The sequence below is a fragment of the Stegastes partitus genome, unplaced genomic scaffold (genome assembly GCF_000690725.1).
Source record: "Stegastes partitus isolate 25-593 unplaced genomic scaffold, Stegastes_partitus-1.0.2 Scaffold869, whole genome shotgun sequence".
Classification (NCBI taxonomy): Eukaryota; Metazoa; Chordata; class Actinopteri; family Pomacentridae; genus Stegastes; species Stegastes partitus.
The window spans coordinates 86,080-106,428 of record NW_007578600.1 but is presented as its reverse complement, the minus strand read 5'-3'; the positions used below and the strand labels follow the sequence as shown (position 1 = coordinate 106,428).

General features: G+C 40.8%; 1 protein-coding gene across 2 annotated transcripts in view; it reads right to left on the bottom strand.

The window, feature by feature from the left end:
• The window catches only part of pdxdc1 (pyridoxal-dependent decarboxylase domain containing 1), a 32,122-nt gene extending 16,806 nt beyond the window's left edge, over positions 1–15,316 (bottom strand). The window contains exons 1-13 of one of the 2 annotated variants that reach the window (XM_008293279.1): positions 15,160–15,316; positions 9,211–9,307; positions 8,860–8,928; positions 7,279–7,362; positions 6,333–6,482; positions 5,366–5,555; positions 4,955–5,023; positions 4,790–4,868; positions 4,573–4,657; positions 3,334–3,382; positions 2,781–2,882; positions 2,512–2,637; positions 986–1,036 (exon numbers count right to left, since the gene is read on the bottom strand). In XM_008293279.1, the coding sequence (XP_008291501.1) occupies positions 986–1,036; positions 2,512–2,637; positions 2,781–2,882; positions 3,334–3,382; positions 4,573–4,657; positions 4,790–4,868; positions 4,955–5,023; positions 5,366–5,555; positions 6,333–6,482; positions 7,279–7,362; positions 8,860–8,928; positions 9,211–9,307; positions 15,160–15,184 (1,176 nt within the window). In that variant the 5' untranslated portion in view covers positions 15,185–15,316. The remainder of the gene's footprint in view (positions 1–985; positions 1,037–2,511; positions 2,638–2,780; positions 2,883–3,333; positions 3,383–4,572; positions 4,658–4,789; positions 4,869–4,954; positions 5,024–5,365; positions 5,556–6,332; positions 6,483–7,278; positions 7,363–8,859; positions 8,929–9,210; positions 9,308–15,159) is intronic. The other variant, XM_008293280.1, reaches the window with a different exon arrangement.
• Positions 15,317–20,349: the final 5,033 nt, after the last annotated feature.

The window sequence follows — 20,349 nt, the reverse complement described above, 5'->3', positions numbered from 1 at the left end:
TTTTGTCATTATCAAACGTTTTCATGAAAACTAGTGATGAACGTATTTTCACTTCTGACGCCTGATATATCTTATTCCTCTGGGGCTAAGATCTCCATCCGTTGCACCACAAACTATGAAAACACACCAAAGAGCCACACTGGTGCACTGTGGTTTCACACGTACACAGTAGCTCAGATTAAGCCAATCCTACACAAAGACAGCATCTACCAATCAATCTGCTGCCACAAATACTGAAGCACCAAATGTGGATCAATCTGCTGCTGGAAATAGTCCCTAACACTATTTGTTTGGGTAAAAGGATTTGATAAAAACTATAGTGACAAGCTGCTTCTGGAAATAAATGAGCCTTTATTGAAAGTGAAAGTATATATATATATTTAACAGGCATTTTTAAAAAGATTTACACCCTTGGATTGAGCCAGTGGGATTGAAGTTGAGAGCCACAAAAAGAACGGAAGCCATTAAACATTAAGGGACGGACCAACATATTAATGTTTTTTTTTTTAGTGACACTTACAACAATGTAATGATGCCACAAATAGCTTCATGTTGTCCAGAAAAAAGCAGCAGCACTAGTTCGTTTTGTTAACTACGTCCCTTTCTGCATAAAACTCCTTCAATATCTGTGTTGGAAGACCATATCGGGGCTCCATGACTTCAAAATGAGTCTATCATGCATCTTTTTATGTATAATTTATTGTCTAATTATCCAACTTATCGTATCATATATTAATGTTTCTCATTCTCATGTGATGTCTCCATAGCATCTGAGCGGCTGTTGACACCACCAGCATTACGGGCCTTTACCATCCCAAGTACCACCATGAAGCTGTAGACCAGAGTCATGACACATACAGTTTTTACTAAGGTGCAAAGGCACATGTGAAAAGCATGAGTGCATGCTAAAATGTCTGAGCAGACACCGTTTCTTGTGGTAGACATTGTGCTATTACTAATTGCAGAGCATTAAGAGAGCACCTACCGATGTTTTGATAGACGTCACGGATTTCAGCTTCTGGAGGAGTTGTTGGCTCTGGAAGGGAGACATGAAGGTCATTTCAAAGGTAAACACTTATGGAACAAATATCACTTCTAAAAGCAATTTACATGTTTAAAAAAAAGGTTTAAAATCCTGTGTGTGTATGAATTTAGCATGAAGACTTGAGGTAGGGCTGGCCCAGGCTCCACTTATTGCAAACAAAACATCATTATGACCAGTTCATTAATTGGCACATTGTCTGTCAGTTAGTTAGGTATTTGTTTGATCTGTGCATAAATAAAATGGTAAAATTTGAAGTTTTAAGGGGGAGTTGTTCAATCTATTGACCTGCCCAGGGTGTACCCGATGTTTGCCCTAAATCAGGTGGGACAGTCTGGGACAGATGATGCAGTGATGGATGGATGGATGGATGGATGGATGGATGGATGGATGGATGGATGGATGGATGGATGGATGGATGGATGGATGGATGGATGGATGGATGTTGACTCTATTTGTTGACCATTGACCATGTAGTGCTGGTTACCAGATCTGGCTGGTGATCACAGGTTTGGTTCTGTTGATTTTTGATTAGAAAATCTGTCTTAATGGCCCAATGGACCACATTTTTGTCAGCTAGCTAGAATGAGGCCCAGGGCTACAAACTCTAGTAGCGTCAGATTGTTGGCAGTCGTAGTATCAAAATTTTAAATCACTACCAATTATTCTACATTAGCTCCCACTTTATCCATCCAGAAGCAATTTTGTCATAGTGGTTCAGACAGAAGACAGAAGGCCTTTGTATGAAGGTTATGCTGCTATTCTGCTACTACACTCTCATATAAATAGTGGAGCTATTTCGAGCAATTTATAACTTATCCATATTAAGTGCATTATAATGTAATTATTTGTTTGCAAATGTTGCGACAGTGCAGACTGACAGCACCTACAGCAAATGTTTGTATGAGGAAAGACTGCACAAAGAGATTCTCGGTCATCCACCTCTATATAATCCCCCCTTTAAAGAGTTTTATTGTAAGTAGTCACTGCTGGACTTCGGAGGAGCTTTGTTTGTAAAAGCTTACATTAACTGAGACCAAACACAGTACAAAGTCCTCGTTTCTCCGTTTCTCATTTCACTGCTTGGTACACATCAGGAACAATCACTGATACGGTGCTACAGCCCCCATCTGTAACCAGTGTGTTTTACTGTGGTAGATAGGAGGGGATATGCAGCCGCCCGTGTAGCAGAACAGCACTGCAATATGAACAGAGTCTGCTTATCAGAAAGCACGAATTGGCCTCAACACTGTGACCTGCAGATGCTTTGATGAGGTAAGTTACTGATATTGTGCATGCTCCTATGGTGTCGTCATGGCTTAGCGGGTTACTTTGTGGAACTGAGCCATCAAAGAAGTTAGTTTCACCTGTGCTTTTCATGCTATGACCATTGAAAAAGGCTGCTTTCAAGAAGGTCTGTTAAGATGTTGTAACAAAAATGAAAATTGACAGTTAAAAGTGATGCTCACCAGAGCTGTGGCATGTCTGAACTTCTCAACAACTCCACTGTGACCGAGGTACTGCAGGGAGAGCCAGAGAGGCAGCGCTCGCAGCTTCTCCACAGGCTGGCTGGGGGTTAAACCTGCTGCCAGAGACTGAAAGACAAAAACACAGAGACACAGAGGAGTGAGCCAGATAGAAGAGTCACAAGTCAGGAGAGAGTAACTGAAAACATGGCACAAAAGCTAACAAAACATGCACTTCATTTTGTGTGATAATGAGAAAGATATGCGCTAACCAGAGCTGGGTCTTCATGTCTGTAGAGGGTGACGGCGGTTACAGCCGGAAGTCCCAACCACTGGCCTGGTGTCAGCGTCATACTGTCACTTTTGGTGGCAGCCTGGAGGAGACAGACAGAAACATGGTGTGTAACACAAAACGGAAATTTAATTCAAATCAAAAGATGTTTGTCACATATGGTTAACTTCCTGTGTCCAGTAGTATCACTAAGACTAACTCAATATTACTGTAGGGTGGATTGCACTGCCATTATTTGCACCACTGTACATATTTTTTTTTCTGCTAGATGAGTATATTCTTGTATATATTTATCTTATTTTTTTCTTTCTATGGTTATTTTACTTTATTGTTATTCTTATCCTTGCACATTCCTAGGGCGACACCAACAGCCGGAACCAAATTCCTTGTATGTTGTGTACGTACTTGGCCATTAAAGTTGATGCTGATTCTGATTCTGATTCTGATATGACTTTGACTATTGTCAAACGTGAAGTTTGGGGCAGATTGCAATGCACATTTGTGTGGATGATAGCATTTTAACCTGAGATTACCATGATAGCAGAAGTGACCTGACCCAGCGCCAGGGTTGCCAGGTTGACTCTGTAGAGACAAAGCAGAACATCGTAATAACATTAATTAAAATAGTCACAATATAACATCACCGTTCTTATTTGCATTTATAGAATTTTCTAATAAAACCAGCACAGTGATAAAAAGTACAAAATTTTGATGAGGCAATGCTGTAAATAAAGTGCATTTTAGTTTAACTGATAAATCGGACAGTTTGGGAAAATGTGCTTTTCGACTTTCTTGCCAAGATGGTGATAAACTGCACCGATATCAGTATCAGGTAGATGCCATACTAACGTACCTGTATGTCACCAACACAAACCATTGTTTTAGACCTAGCATTCCTCCCCAGCACCTGACATCACCCTGCCACACTGCAAAAACTGCTCAGGACCAGCTTGAGGAGCAGGACAAAGAGCTCAAGGCGTTTGCTTGGCCTCCAAACTCCCCAGATCCCAATCTAATCAAGTATCAATGCACCACAACAACAAGACTCCAGGGTCAGACATCACAGAACAACCCCAAAGTTCCTGTGTCGATGACCCAACAGGTCAGAGGTGTTTTGGTGGTAGTGGCGAGGCCTAAACAGTAGCGAGTTGAAATGTTATGGCTCATAAACATATATAAAGATAAGTGACAACAACAAAAGTAATGTAGACTCCAAGCTCTGCTCTAGCTTAAGACTCAACACAATGCACAGTTCAAGGAGATGCCAAACGCTAGCAGTGGGAAACAGCAACAACAAACTTTGTAGCCGACACTGGAAAAGCAGAGAAAATGTTCAGAGACAACTAGCAGGCAGTAAACACAACAGCAGCTCCTATGACATTGGTTTGGATGACTACTTTGTCAGCTGTTGACCAGGATTTTGTCACCTTCTCAGCATGTTGGAGCTTAAGTACAAGTTGTATAACTGTCACCACATAACAAAAGCTGTGCCGCTGAAGGTGCATGACTTGACATGAAAAACCACATCACTACACCACGAGCAAAGCAGTTTCGGGGCTCACATGCTTGCTAAAACAGGTGCAAACTTCAAAGTCACTGCATGTTTGCTTGGTCTAAATAAAATCCATATATTGTACCAAACTGCTTCCTCTCTTTTTGCTCAACACACAGACACGAGGTCATCTCACTCTCAAGCAAACAAGCGTATTTCACAAATTGTTGGACTTTTTCTTCCAGACCATCTACGATATAGCGTGACAGAGGTGACCCACCCCTCCACGTGAAGCCACAAGCTGTACTGATCACACAGGTCCCTTAGACGACCCAGCTTGTCTGTATGGCCTGCTCCAGGGGTACCTGAGGAAACAAACACATAATTACCTCATTGAAGTCTGCATGAACCAATTTAAACTGCAAAAACAATCCTCATGAGCTCCTGTAATACCGCATGCACACATTGTGCAAAGTGCAACATTTGAACTCCTTCACCTGCATTGGCAATCAACAGCAAAGGAAGCTTCCCAGCGTCTCGGTCCTCTTTGATGAGTTTGTCCAACAGGGCAACATCCTGAAAGTGACAAACAGGGTCTGGGTCAAAATCGTTTTTCGTTTGAACTGCCTGATAGCTGTGTAGTTTTATAGGTGGTGTCTCACCATTTGGTGTTGGGATCCAAAGACAGTGTTACATGGCACCGTGCACAAACTGGAGAGAGGCAGGCCAAGCTAATGACACAAAGACTGGCATGAAAATTGCTTTCTGTTACGTATGCAACACTATGAAACATGAGAAACTCTCTGTGGATGTGATATTCAACACATTATACATAAGACTAGTAGTGCTACCAAGAAGGACACTGTGTAAATATCTTGATAAAATTTAAGTAATTCCTTCCAGGTAAACCAGGAGTCTTCAATGGCAGCTCTAATTCTAAAATCAAAGTAGTAGTAGTGGTAGTACCTGGCGAATGTTTCTACAAAAAGGTATATCCATCAAATTTTCACCCATAGAGGCTTCAATCTTTGTGATTTATGTGGATTTAAGGTTGAGCATTTCAATTTCCTTACCTGACTGCACAGGTGCTGTCCCAGACCAGGCCTGCAGGAGGCGCTCTGGTAGATGACTGGCTGTTTGGAGCTTAGGACTGCATAGCCCTCCGAGGCATATTCTTGGTAGCGGGCGTTGATGACCAGCCGACACACTTTCACAAGGCCGTCCCTGTCGTCCTCATGAAAGCAGGCGGAACCGTTCTCATACCTGAGGAACGGAGAGATGATCGGCATCGAAAGACAAAGTAATGTTTAACACTATTCATACAGCATCCGATCACAGGGGTGGTTGTTGTTGGAGCGCTATGTGAATTTATCTTGTGTCAGTGTACAACATGTCAGTATCATTAAATTCCTTATCAAGCTTTGCAAACCTCTTTAACAAAATGTCGTCTAAAGAAAAGTTTGCATACACTTGCAAAGACCATGTACAGTTGAAACCAGAAGATCAAATATGCTGTGTAAAAAGACATACACCTTTTTTTTCCCCACTATCTGACATTAAATCAGACTAAACTTTTCCTGTTTTAGGTCAGTTAGGATTATCAAAATTATTTCTATTTGCTAAATGCCAGAATAAAGAGACAGAATTTTTTAGATACATTTTTATTACTATCTACTTATCTACCCACCGATCTTTAGGGGAAGCATATGTCAAGTTGAGAAATAAATGTATCATTACGTATCATCTACTCCAGTAAACGTACCCTAGTGGGTCCTCCTAAAGAACTAGATTTTCAGATTTTCTGATAGGAAGGTCAGATCACCATTTCTCATGTGTTTAAATAATCTTATATTGTTTTTAAACCTACAGTACATACACCTTTAAAAGGCTGCTTTGCCTCTTTGTCATGAATAATTGATGCATAATCTTGATAGCAAGCACCTCTGCTCCTGCAAATGCCGTTCACACTGAGCTGATGATGACACCAACACATAAAACCAGTGATTTCCACAAATGCACAGCTGCACTGCAGGGTTTTACCTGAAGAGCCTGCACAGCCACATCGTGGTGTCAGACAGTATCCGAGTGGTCAGCTTCCGCAGTCGCTCTCTGTCCAGCACCGAGATGTAGGCGGCCAGGCTGTGACCCAGCAAGGCCATGTGACCCTGTTCACCTACGTTCTGCAACCTACTGGAGGCACCACACAACAGCGTTGTCATGTACATACTGAGGACTGTCTGTTCCCTCCTTTCTGTACTCATTCATGTCATATCTCTAGATCAGATTGCAACATAATTAAGGAACTATGCGTAAATTTGACAGTTAACATGATTGAGCTGTTTTCACACAAACATTTCACAATTTAAAGTCCTAATAATATCTTCTTGCTAATAATACATCGCTTGCATCAGATCCCATATAGAAACAAGCTAGAAACTGCAAGCTGTGTTTATATTGAGCAGCGAGGGGACAAGGATGGAAACTAATTACAAAGATTGACAGGAATTAAAACACACTTGATCAACATAAATGTAACGTGGTTAAAAAAAACAAACTGTGTTCAGAAGAGCAAGTTGTTAAAAGACATATTCAGGACGGTGACACATCTTTCCAGTGTTTACTTAGATGTGCAGGGTGGTGTGAAAAATGCAAAGTTTGTAGAGCTTGTAAACATGTAGGAAGTAATATATCTTCATCTGTCAAATAAATATGCAATACAATTGAATTTTTAATTGATTTATGGCACTATAACAGTGTTATAGCGATCAAAAGACATTCTTAAGTTCTCTCTTCTTCTAGCCATGGTTGTGCTGTTTCCATAGAACAGCAGGACTTTATTTTATAGTGAAAAATGAGTAAACAGCAGCAAAAACACAATCAGAAGCCGCTTGGAGTTCAAAGAGCTTAAAAAGAAGTAATCATACGCTCCGATCAAACAAACAGCAATTTGCTTCTATCACTGTTTTCACTGATTAGCTGTACTCACTGTAGTGTGGGCTTCTCGCTGTCCTCGTCGTCTTCGTTAATAAGGTTGTGAACAAGGTGCAGCAAAGTGGAAACATCCTGACCGCTGAACAAAAAAAAACAAAACACAAGAACACATAACAGGCTTCAGCACCTCAGCTTTTGCAAAACAAATCTCACTTTAAGAATTTCTACAATTCATGCAAATATACTGTGAGTCTCCAATCACTGACACTCTTCTTCTTGCAAAAAACATGTTTCTGTGAGCGACCAGATTGTGTTCATTGAGCGTCACACTGATGAGAGAGCCAGCTGCTGCCCTGGGAACTCTGATCTGTTCCCCTAAATGTTGAGGGGATCCAGTGGTTGAACAAGTACTCAGATATTTCATGTAAGTACTAAAAGTTCTGGGATGTGAATTGTTTCCTGTGTATTTAAAAAAAACATAATAATGCACCATCTTTCCCAAAAAGTGAGATAAAAGTATAAAATTATTGTGATTTAAACCAATCAAGGGCGTTGTGGGCGGGGCTAAGCGATGGTGTTTCTTCAAAATACTGACGAGGGAATTGTTGTGGTGGATGATGTGCATTCAGGAAGAGGAGCACTGTGATTAAAACAGATAATCTACCAAAAAAAGAAAAAAAAAGCAGAGCTGCCTGATCTAAATTCTCTGCAAAAGTTTCAGTCTCATTTTCAGGGCAACCTGGAGTTTGTTGTTGTTGTTGCTGTTTCCTTTGCAACACACAAATAGTGGAAGGAGGGGAGAATGCTGACTGGATTATCAGCCAACATCGGGTGAGTCAGACTAGGATTACTATGACCTGGATGATTAAGAATCTAAACCAACAGTGTCGTGCAGTTGTCTTAAGAAAATGTGCTATTACGGTGTTGGTATGTGTCCCCATGTGCTACTGTGGAAATGAAAGGATCTGACGTTTTTGTAGCGAGAGTCAAGATAGTGTGATTAGGTTCATTATGTCTACTTTGATGAGAGGTATAAGGTTAGTTTTTTTATCAGACAATGAGTATTTTTTAGATAGGAGCTGTTTTTAACCTTACTGTCACTTCAGTCTTCCTCAGAAACATCACTGACGCAAAGATCATTGGATCAGAGAGCAACAAATTTGAACATTGGATCAAGGAGGCGAGCCAAAGACACCATGAACCGTGATGAGGGGGCATTCATGCTATCCCACACATGGGATGCTCTCCTGCAGAGACCACCGGGTGGCAGGAGGCGTGGCCTGTCGGGCAAATCTGACAGATTGCCAGGCGGGTCACGCCTCCAGGAAACCACCAGCTGATAAAGACACGTCACCACAGACGTCAGTGACGCTTCTGAGGAAGACAGTTGAAACACGTCAAAGGTAAAAACAGCTTGTATCTAAAAAATACTCATTGTCTGATAAAAAAAAAGAAACCTTAAAGCGAGAGTCAAGATATCTGGGCCACTGTCGCGTTGGTTTTGATCTTTTTTTGTAACTGTTTATTTTACAAAGAACTATTGATGTTAGTTTACTGATGTTAGTTTATATATATCCGTGTGTGTGTGTGTGTGTGTGTGTGTGTGTGTGTGTGTGTGTGTGTGTGTGTCTCTTACTCTCCCTGCAGGGGTCCAGGCATACCGGTACTGATGAAGTGCGGCCTCTTGATTCCCGACTCCACTTCTCTAAACAGATTCACACCACAAACACATGAAGATCAAACCACGCTTCGGTTCAGTACACTGCATCCATGAACCACATCGTTTCTCGACTAGTTTACTTAGTTTGCTCTGTGGTGGTGCTTCCTTATGAAAAGGTCGGATGTTAAGAAGCACTAGCGCTTGAAGAAAAAAGATGAAGAATGGTCAACAATCACATGTCTGAAAGAGACGTCTACGAATACACCCACCTCGCTGAAAGTCACCATCATACTTTGTGTTATTGTTGTCTAATCACTAGAACCTTACCCCTGTCCGTCTCCGAGGACCCTCATGGCTTCATTCAGATTTTTCCCAACTTGAGCCAGTGTGGAGTCGACCATCATCGAGGATGTGTGTGCGCTTGCTGGAAGAGAGTTAAAAAAAAGGTCTGTCATTTTTAAATTCCAAGTGAGCGTGCAGATCAATAAGAAGCAAACAGCACAAGACAAAACGAAGCCATAAACAGACCAAACCAGCAACAGCACAGTCCAACGGTTGCTCTGCTCTTTGTCTAAAATACCCCAAAGGTGTTCAAGTCAGGCAACATTCTTGGTCAGGTCATAGTTGACCTTTCCCCTGTAGAAACTGTTATGATTCTGGCTGTGTGCTTTGGAAGATTATCATTCCTCTTCTGTCAAGTGTCTTTGCAGACTGGGAGTCACCTTGTCAGTTAATGGTTTGGTAGATCTACAGGCATCAATGTCATCTCTCCAACACCTTGTGTACTAGTGCAGTCCCTTATCATCACACTCCCACCTCCGTGCTTCACTGTCAGGACCACACATCTGCTACGTCTAGTCCTGGCCAGCTTGACACAAAACATGCTGGACTCCATCCGAGCTGAACGAATGTGTTTCAGTCTCATCTCATGAGAGAATCTGCTGCCAAGGTGCTTCAGGTTTCTTTACATGTTCGTTAGAAATGTTCTATTTGCAGTTTTGTGCTGAAGCACAAGCATGGTTTTGTCTTCAATACATAAAAGTTAGCATCAGTGCTTCACAGTCTGAGCTGTCACAGAAGCTCAGATTACCACTTACAACCTCTGTGACAAGTCTGAAGCACTTGCTCGTGTGTTTTTGAAGAGCAAGACTGTGCAGGTAGTGCAGTTTATACGGGCTAACAACACTGTGGCTCGTTCTCTACCTCCTGATTACTGCTACAACTGTGTTTCCATTGATTTTTAGTTGGCCACAGATCTTCCTGGATCCTTGTACATTCTTCTGATGTCTAACAAACCTTTTAAAGCCATATATCCAAAATCTATACTGCATCTATGAAAGAACTGAAATGGGGGCTGCAAGGTGGATCAGTGGTTCGCACCGTTGCCTCGGAGCAAGAAGGTTGCCAGTTTGCGTCCCGGTGAGGACACCCGGGATCTTCCTGTGTGGAGTCTCCATGTTCTCCCCGTGCAGCGTGGGTTCTCTCCGGGTTCTCCGGCTTCGTCCCACAGTCCAAAAACATGTTGAGGTTAATTGGTGATTCTAAATTGTCTGTAGGTGTGAATGTGAGTGTGCTTGGTTGTCTGATAGACTCCAGCCCCCCACGACCCTAGTGAGGATTAAGCGGTGTATAGCTAATGGATGGATGAAAAGAACCGAAATGCATGATTGTTTTTTGTGATAAAGACGCATGTTTTAGCAATTCCATCATAGACAGTTAAGAAGTCTTTACTAGTGTATGTAAACTTTTGATCACAGCTGCATGAATAAAAGTTCTGATCACAGATGTAAATGTAAGAAGAACAAGAATGTAAGAAAAAAAAAAAGTTATACTTGTGGTTGGCCATTGGTTGTCTGTAGACTGCTAACTCCTTGTCATGAGTTAAAACATGCAGATTTACTTTCCACCCCATCCCTCCACCCTACTCCTATTCATCTGCCTGATTTAACTCAGCAGGTGTAGTGATGGAAATAAATGATTTTTTTCCTTTTAATTTTTCACACAAATCACCTCAACTCCTCCCTTCCGGTGCCAAATTAAAGCCAAGCATGCGTCGACCGGCTGGAATTTCCGGGATGAGGAGAAAATACAGTCGAGCATTCACATGGGCGCGGACTCTTCATTTGCACATTTGCTGTGTGTTTACTTTGGACGCCTGCCGCACAAAAGGCGTACGACTCACAGTTCGGCAACGCATTGCCTAATGTTTAAAACTGAACTAGTTGAGCTGCTTAATGGTTGTTCTTAAGGCGGGATTAGAGATGTGCCAATATCAGGGCTGGCATTGATATAATACCTGATTACATTAAACCTGGAAATGCATACATGTAGCACAACCTCAGAGGAGAAGTGATGCAATTATTTTAAGGTTTTATAATTTTTAAATATTTGGCATTTAGGTGATAGAGCACAGGGGTGTGTATACTGTATTTTCCAACAACAATACCAACCCTACAATTAAGGGACTTGCTGCTAATAACCTGGTATTACTTTTATTAATTTACTGACTTTATTTTTGATTTTATGTCCGTTTTGACAAGCACGTACAGCCTGCGAGAACTATTAGAATCATGTGAAGTAATGTAGGAGGGAGGTGAAGGAGCAAACATCACCCAGAGCTGGGTTTTAAGCATTGTCTTGTGTCTGCGACTATAATCCAGCAATTATCAGCTGATCATTGTATCCTCTAGCTTAGAGACCAGTAATATATGATGCATCCTGGATTAAATCAAAAGAAGAGACATTTATAAACTTGATTGGGAACTATGTTGAACTTTAGCAAGCAAGTTGACATTGTGACTCATCTGTCCTGCAAACCTTTCTTATTTAAAGGATGAAGGACTAAAGATAAAAATGCTATCATCTGTTCATGTAAATGAATGAGTGCATGGCCTTTCCAAACATATTCAAACGCATTTTTAATATTTTAGGTTATTGGGTTCAGAAAATGGTGACACTGAATTATAATGATGCTCTACAACAAGAAAACACATGCTGTGCACCACAATATGACTACTGCTACTCTATTTTAGAAGAACTCAACACTTCAAAAGTCCATCCATCCATCATCTACACACCGTTTAATCCTCACTAGGGTCATGGGGGGCTGGAGTCTATCTCAGTTGACAACCAAGCACACTCACATTCACACCTACGGACAATTTAGAATCACCAATTAACCTCAACATGTTTTTGGACCTTGTGGGAGGAAGCTGGAGAACCTGGAGAGAACCCACGCTGCACGGGGAGAACATGCAAATTCCACGCAGAAAGATCCCGGGTGTCCTCACCGGGACGCGAACCTTCTTGCTGCGAGGCAACGGTGCTAACCACCGAGCCACCTTGCGGCCCCGCTTCAAAAGTGAATTTTCAAACTGATCTGTGTCAGTATCTCAACATGTTACAATCAGTTAATCAAAAAATGAGAAAAATAAGAAAACTTTCTGTTTGTCATAAATATGAACATTTATGCAAAAGACAAACAACAGCAGTGAGTCACCGCTGTGCAATATCACGTCAATGTGAAATGATTCTAAACTGTATCACCTTACAGTAATGTCATCATCATCAAGGTTCCACTTCCAAACAATCAAACACAAATACTTTAGAAGGACTATGGTACAAAATAAAGGCCCCAAAGTAGGAAGTCAATGCAACAGAAGTGAATCCACCTGTGATCGCTGACACAAAAGTTGGAGACACGGAAACAAACCAGCACACCTGTGACTTTCACAGCTCATTTTATAACTTTACTGTGGTTATAAAATGAGCTGGGAACATCAGAACTTTCTTAAATTTGGTCCTAGGGGCTGCGTCTATTTGCATGTCTGTATCGTATCTCCACATAACAAAGAACTGCTAGAGGAACTGAACAACGCAGCATTTATCCTTCGGTGTTGATAAGCTATTACCTGTGTCATGTAACCAATGAAACAGTGCTGTGCATTGCTTCAGACCAGAGTGCTGACTACAGACAGGGAGGCGACTGCAACAAAGGCCAAAGTGTAATCATCTCGTCCTCGTACGTACAGTTAAAACCAGAAGTTTACATGAACTGTATAAAAAGACATAAAATGTTTTTTTTCTCACAATCTGACATTTAATCAGACTAAACTTTTCCTATTTTAGGTCAGTTCGGATTACCAACATTGTTTCTATTTACTAAATGGCAGAATAATGGGAAAGAGATTTTTTTTTTTACTTTCTTCAAAGTCAGAAGTTTCCATCCACTAAGAAGCCTTCAAACTATTTGGGAAAGCCCAGATGATGATGTCATGGCTTTGGAAGCTTTTGATAGGTTAATTGACACCATTTGAGTTAATTGGAGGCACACCTCAAACACACTGCTTCGTTTTATGACAACATGGAAAATCTAAAGACATCAGCCAAGATATCAGGAAGAGAATTGTGGACCTCCACTAGTCTGGTTCATCCTTGGGTATAATTTCCAGATGCCTGAAGGTTCCACGTTCATCTGTTCAAACAGTTCCACACAAGTATAACCACCATGGGAATGTCCAGCCATCATACTGCTCAGGAAGGAGACGGGTTCTGTGTCCCAGAGATGAAGTGTTTTGGGGTGAAATGTGTGTGTCATCCCCAGAACAAAAGCAAAAGACCTTGTGAAGATGCTGCTGAAGCTGGTCAGAGAGTCATTATCCACAGTGAAACCAGTCCTGTACCGACATGGACTGAAAGGATGCTCAGAGAGGAAGAAGACATTACTCCAAAAGTATCATAAAAACGCCGGATTAAAGTTTGCAAATGCACACAGGGACAAAGACCTTCATTTCTGGAGACATGTCCTGTGGTCTGATGAAACTAAAACTGAACTGTTTGGTCATGATGACCATCGTTACATTTGGAGGAAAAAGGGGGAAGCTTGAAGCGTGAGAACACCATCCCAACTGTGAAGTACAGGGGTGGCAGCATCATGTTGTGGGTGTTTTGCTGCAGGAGGGACTGATGCACTTCACTAAATAGATGGTATCATGAGGAAAGAACATTATGTGGAAATATTGAAGCAACATCTCAAGACATCAGTGAAGTTAAAGCTTGGGCACAAATGGGTCTTCCAAATGAACAATGACCCTAAACATACCACCAGATTAGTTACAAAGTGGCTTAAGGACAACAAAGTCAATGTTTTGGAGTGACCATCACAAAGCTCTGATCTCAATCCTGTAGAAAGTTTGTGGACAGAGCTGAAAAGGTGTGTGGAGCAAGGACGCCAACAAACTTGACTCAGTTCCATCAGTTCTGTTGGAGGAATGGGCCAGAATTCATCAAACTATTGTGAGAAGCTTGTGGAAGGAAAACATTTGACCCAAGTCATACAGTTTAAAGGCAATGCTACCAAATACTAAGGAAATGTATGTAAACTTCTGACTTTGAAGAAAGTAATGAAAAATTCTCTAAAAAATGTTTGCTCTCATTATTCTGGCATTTAGCAAATAGAAATAATTTTAGTAATCTTATGAAAGAATAATCTGTTTATTTTCTGTGAAATAACCAAAACACACAAAAAAAGAGAAAACTGCATTCTCATCTTTTCACTTTTGGTTAAAACAGAAAAGCAAAAATCATCTAGTCATCTTTCCATTGCTGGTTTAAAATGGAAATACAAAAAAGTCAGATGTGTTTTCTAGTTTTTTAAAAATTTGAAACAACACATAAGATCACACCGGATCAAAACTCAAGCTGTATCTTTGGCTGGATTTTCAGTGATAATGAAAACCAGAAAAACTGGAATTGTTATTTTGCTGCTGGTTTAAAAATAGAAAAGCAAAGAAATAGGCCCATTTTGTCATTTTTTAAAGATGGAAAAGTAAAAAAAAAAAAAGACAAAATGGAGGGGTTTGCTTTCTTCTTTTTTTTTCCTGATTTAAACCAGTAAACAAAACAAAACATAACAAGGCCACATTGTTTTGTCTTTTGACATTTGATGGGAAAACAGATAATACTTTGGTATCCAAACCGGTAACGTCAGTATTACTAGCAGTCATGTGAGGTGTCATAGCAGTGATGATATTTGTGTTGCTGACCCTGCTGCAGAGTTATTACTGTAATATTATTATTATTATTATTATTATTATTAAACAGCACCGCATCACATTACATAAACCACAGTTTCATGTTTGCATCATGTACGTGTCTGTCTCCCTCCTCTCTCCTTTACCGGACACACACACATGCAAGCTTCACACCAAAACAGACACACGGAGCTAGCTAACAGCAGTCCCCCACATCTCAGCCACATCTCTCCCACTAACTTACCGTCACTGCTCTCGGCTGACAGCATGACAGGCTCTGCTCTCCGTGACGCAGGGAATTTGTGTGGCGAAGCACCGCCGCGGCGTCTCTTCAGCAGGGTTCCGGCGACCAAAAAAAAAAAAAAAGAAACAGCGTGTTGAAATGTTGACTTTGACACGTATTTGCTGTTCCTGCTCCGTATCCCGCACACTGAGCCGGACAGTTTACTTCCTGGAACCTGCCGCACGTTCCACGCTGGCGGCGCCGACGTCACGCTCCGACGCCGGGACCGGCCAATCAGATCGCAGGTGATGACGACAGCGGATATTTTTAAACATTAATTCATTTTCGGCTCGTTGGAGGTGAACTGCGCCTCTCCTGGGAAGAACAAGGCGGACGGGAGCAAGCGGCAGCATCGGGAGGGAGGAGGTAGAAGGAGACAGTCATGAGTGGAGACTGGAAGATGGACGTGGAAACCGGCAATGACAAGTGAAGGCAACCCGGAAGTGTCAAAAAAAACTGCAGTACCACTACTGCCGCTAGGGGCATGCTCCATAAAGCTCTGACTCCAGTTGGAAACGCAAAATAAGAGGTCATGGAAACATTAATTATCCACAGAGGAAGATATTTTTTGTCAATTTCCCTGAGATATGGTGGTTCATCTGAAAATAATCCAGTGATTAGGTTAATATAAGGCATAAAAGTATGGCTATTTGATTGATTGAATGATTGACAGGTCAGCCATGACACTCAATCACCACTGAACTCCTCCTCGTTTGGATTTACTTGTGAAATTCTAACTATTAGATTGTTGTTAATTATTAGTGGAGTAGCAGCACATTTTCAGTTCAATGTGTTTTTCTTGTGTTCTCATTGGACCAGCAGACCCTGAAAGCCTGTTCAGGAAGTAAATGTTATGTTTTTTTGTTGTTGTTGATGCTGGTTTTAATGAAATTATAATCAAAAGACAAACAATCAAACAAAAAAATGTATTGCTGAAATTTTATTGGTGCACTTCATTTTCGATTCTGGAAAAGCTACTTTTGCAGTTTCCACGGAGAATGTGAATGATGTGAGTGAACGTGTGTGAACATTAGCCTAATAATTAGAAAAAACATAAAGTATTGTTGAATAAGTAATGATCTGCTATTGTACACTTGCTGCTACCGTTCGGTGACTGAAAATGTTTGGAAACTAGGTAGCAAAAGAGCAAAGAGGCCAAAAGAGAAATGGATAAATGGTCGTAATATTCCACATTCTGCCTCTACATATTAGTATGAATACACACTCGATCAAAGTGACATAAACACTGCTTGTAGGGGAAAATGTAGTAACAATATTGACTTTTGTATTCTTTTTTTAATAATGTTCAGTCACATTCAGTTTGAACTGAAATCAAATGACAAATGTTGTTGATGACATTTTAGTGGAACTTTGTGATAGACTGTATATAAAAGATGGATATAATGTCCAGGTCTATAAAGTAAAAGTGCGTTGTACCTGCATACTTTCCAATGGCCAGGAGGGGGCGAAACCTCTGGCTGCAAATAGAAGTCTGATTGTATAGAAGTCTATAAGAAAATTACTCTACTTCACACTTGATCTGTTACCTCAGTAAACATTTTCCTAATGAATTCACAGTCTCACTGGGCTAATTCAAGTCTACTTCAATAAAGTATGATGTATATGTCGTAAATTCTGGTCACATTTGGAGGAAAATTGACGAGAAAGCAGGGTCATTTTAGGACGGGGCTCTCTTGTAATTGACGTGTTGCTACTGTTAGTTATAGCGTCGTCTCCAGTGAGATTGCATCCTGTGCTTTTGCTTCAAAAGACCAAGATGGTAAAGGCCAAATTCCAGATTTGAGGCTTTACATCTTTGATACCCAGTCCATGAGCTCTGTTGAACTAGAACCCCCTTGAGGAGTTGGAGGAGGCTAAACCATGATGGTAATCATCAGATGGACACAAACACAGCTTTAAATAGATGCTAATGTTGCTCTTCTGAATGTGTAAATGACTATTTATTTGTTGACAGGTTCACTATAACAAATATAGATGATAGAATGTCAGTTTTCAGCTTGCTCCACTGCCCTCAAGTGGTCAAAATAAATAGGGGCGGCTCTAAAGATGTGCAAAAACCCCTTTCTGTAAAAATCGAAACAGTCATGTGCAGTTGACACTCCATTTCCATGTCACAATAAAGCCCTCTTCATTGTACAGTGTCACAGATTTAATATAATCACTGAGACATGTAAAGTTCCCATACACATTCAAATGACACGGATGATTTATCAAAACTAGAAAGCTCTTTATGTTGCATTTGTTATCAAACTTACACTGCAGCAGTTCTGTCATTTTGGGTAAAAAAAGCTCATAAAAGAAAAGACAAAGCAGTCCTCACACACTGGCGCTAGCTGGCTACACTTTCACAAAATGCTTCGAAACATGCACTCATGCTTTAAAAATATTGTATTTGATCCTTGCAAGGCCCCAGTGGCAACAAGCATTCATCATTTCAAGTACGCTTGCAAGGGAGGAAAACTGAATAGTTCTTTTTTTAAATATAGGCATTCATAAGCATAATAATATAGATAATATACAGTATGTCTATGCCTACTATGCAGATTTTGACATTCATTGGAGTGTAACACCACTATCTTCATACTTTACATGCAGCTGCATCAGAACTGCAGCGATGAACTATTATAGAAAGTTTTTGTGCGGCTCAAATTGAAGATAAACCTTAATATGATTTTAAAAAAATAAAAATAAAATCATGCACAGATACACATTCCATCACTCCTGAAATTGCAGTTAATTCCTCCCTCATATTCTGACACTTGCGGTTAAGCTGTTTTGGCTGAAGTCCAGTGCTGGGAACAAGGTATAAAACAAGCAATCATCAGCGTCTACACACAGAAATGCTCACAGAACACACAGGCTTCTCATTTCATGGTGGTAAACATGTGGAGGCAGCTAGTATCACAGCAGCCACATGTTTAATCCTGTTTTTTGTTTTTTTTCAACACACTGACGATGCTGATCCTGAAGTAGGTGTTACCGCACCCACTATCTATGTTTTTAGCAGCTCTACCTATTCTTAATATTTTAGTATGATACCTTTTTTTATTGTAAAATCACTCTTACAACTTGTCATTCTGTTCCATCTGTTGTTCCTGCACATAAAGATTATTGACAGCTGACTGTCTTATAACATGTTAAAGTTTTCTGAAACTCTCAACAGGAGAAAGTCTGGACAGACCACATGGACTGACAGTCAGGCTGATAACATTAGATGAAATTATTCTCGTGGATTAATCGGAGCAGCTGGACTTGCTTGAGTTCCTTGAAGACGTTCCACCTCTCATCCAAGAGGCTTCATCAGTTCGGATGAGAGGCGAAATGTCTTCAAGGAACTCAAACAAGTCCAGTTGCTACGACTGATCCACGAGAATAACCACAACCTGGATGACTGAGAATCTTCTCAGACATTAGATGAAATTATTTTAAACTCACCGCTGAATTTCTTCAGCAGAACATATGTGACAATATGACCTGATAAATGACAACTATGGGATCGTAGTTTGACCCAAACAAAGGCTCAAGGTCCTCCTAGGGACTGAAAAATGAACAAGAGAAGAAGGGAAGATTGAATCTCATATGTAAGTTCATAAAACCCAAATATTTTCAAAGCAGTATACTGACCCCAATGACCTCTTGAAAACTTTTGCACATCCCCTTACAAGCTTTTTCCTTTTTTTTTTTAATCACAGCTAAAAACCTGTTACATTTTGTCAGTAGATGGCGCTACACATTGATGGGCAGATAAAATTCTGTAAATTAGCTTCCTGACATATGAAGCTTTTCGAAAGACAATCCATATTTTTAATTAGCTGCATCTTTTCAGTCACTATGAGCCGTTTCCTACTGCAGAAACTTTCAGGACTTAGTGCATGGTCCGACCACGAGAACCAGCCCTGTAGAACCTCTTTCGGGGTCGTTTCCAAGGAAGAAAAAAAAAAAAGAAGTACCCTCCCCAGGGTGGCCCTGAAAAGCTGCTGTGCAGGTCTTGAAGCTGATTGGTTACCTTTGGAAAAGACAAACACTGATTGGAGAGGACAAGTGTCATTTTTCTGCCTTCTCCATGTCCTCTGCTTTCTAACGTCACCATCTTTAGTATACCGTTACCATGTAGACTAACACAACAGACTTCCATTATTCTATGTCCTATCTGCTCATAGAACTGAGCATCCATTCACTACTAGTTGTCATTGTTTTGGTGCACGCAGAAGTAATGCTGCGTTCAAAGCTGTCGGATCCTTCAATGGAAACAGCACAGCCGAAAGTGCTGATTATGGGGCCGTTCCTGTAAACATTCATCCACCTCGTGCCTGTTCCACGTTTCAGCCGCCTCATGTAACGAGAGGCCACTTTCACCTCATATCATGATAAAGTATTTGCATCCCACATCCAGCTCCATTTAACTATTTGGACGGAAACATTTTATGAATCAAGGAGTGCCTCCTCAACCTTCAACACCAGTGTCTTCTTTACCTCTCAGACTGATTCCACTTCTCAGTGCTTTTTTTAAATCATGGTTTGCAACGAGACACTGCGGCGTAGATAGAGGTAGCAATGAGCTGGACTCTCAGACCAAACACGGCAAATTTTCTGTCGCACATTAAAAAGATTGTCTAGAATAGTCCACTGAGTAGATGCAGTAGATGCTCTTGTTTTGGGGGAAACCACCATAAACGCAATGTCACAACGTATATGTGTATGGACTCTGGCATTAGGAAGCATTCCCATCGATTGCTGGTTTTGTGCAGCTGGTTTCACTCCTGTTGAGCTGAAAACATATATTGTAATATTGTTCTAAGCATGTTATGTTATGTTCAACTGCAATGACCATGTGAAACAAGGATTGTGCAAAATACCTGAGGCCATATATTGGAAATATATTATCTCACCACAACAAGGATTTGCAAGCGACTGACTTGCACGTTTAAGGGCTTCTCATAAAGCAACTCAGCCATTTCTTTGTACTGTTTGGGATTTGGTTTCTGTAGCTCAGGACCTCTCTCTGTTATTCAAACTAGAGGAAATTAATTGCAATATTTTTAACCTGCAATTACTAAGGTAAGCTTCCTAATACAGTAAACAGCGCTTATTGGCACAGGCTAGAAAAATCACTTTGATGCCGCCGCCTGT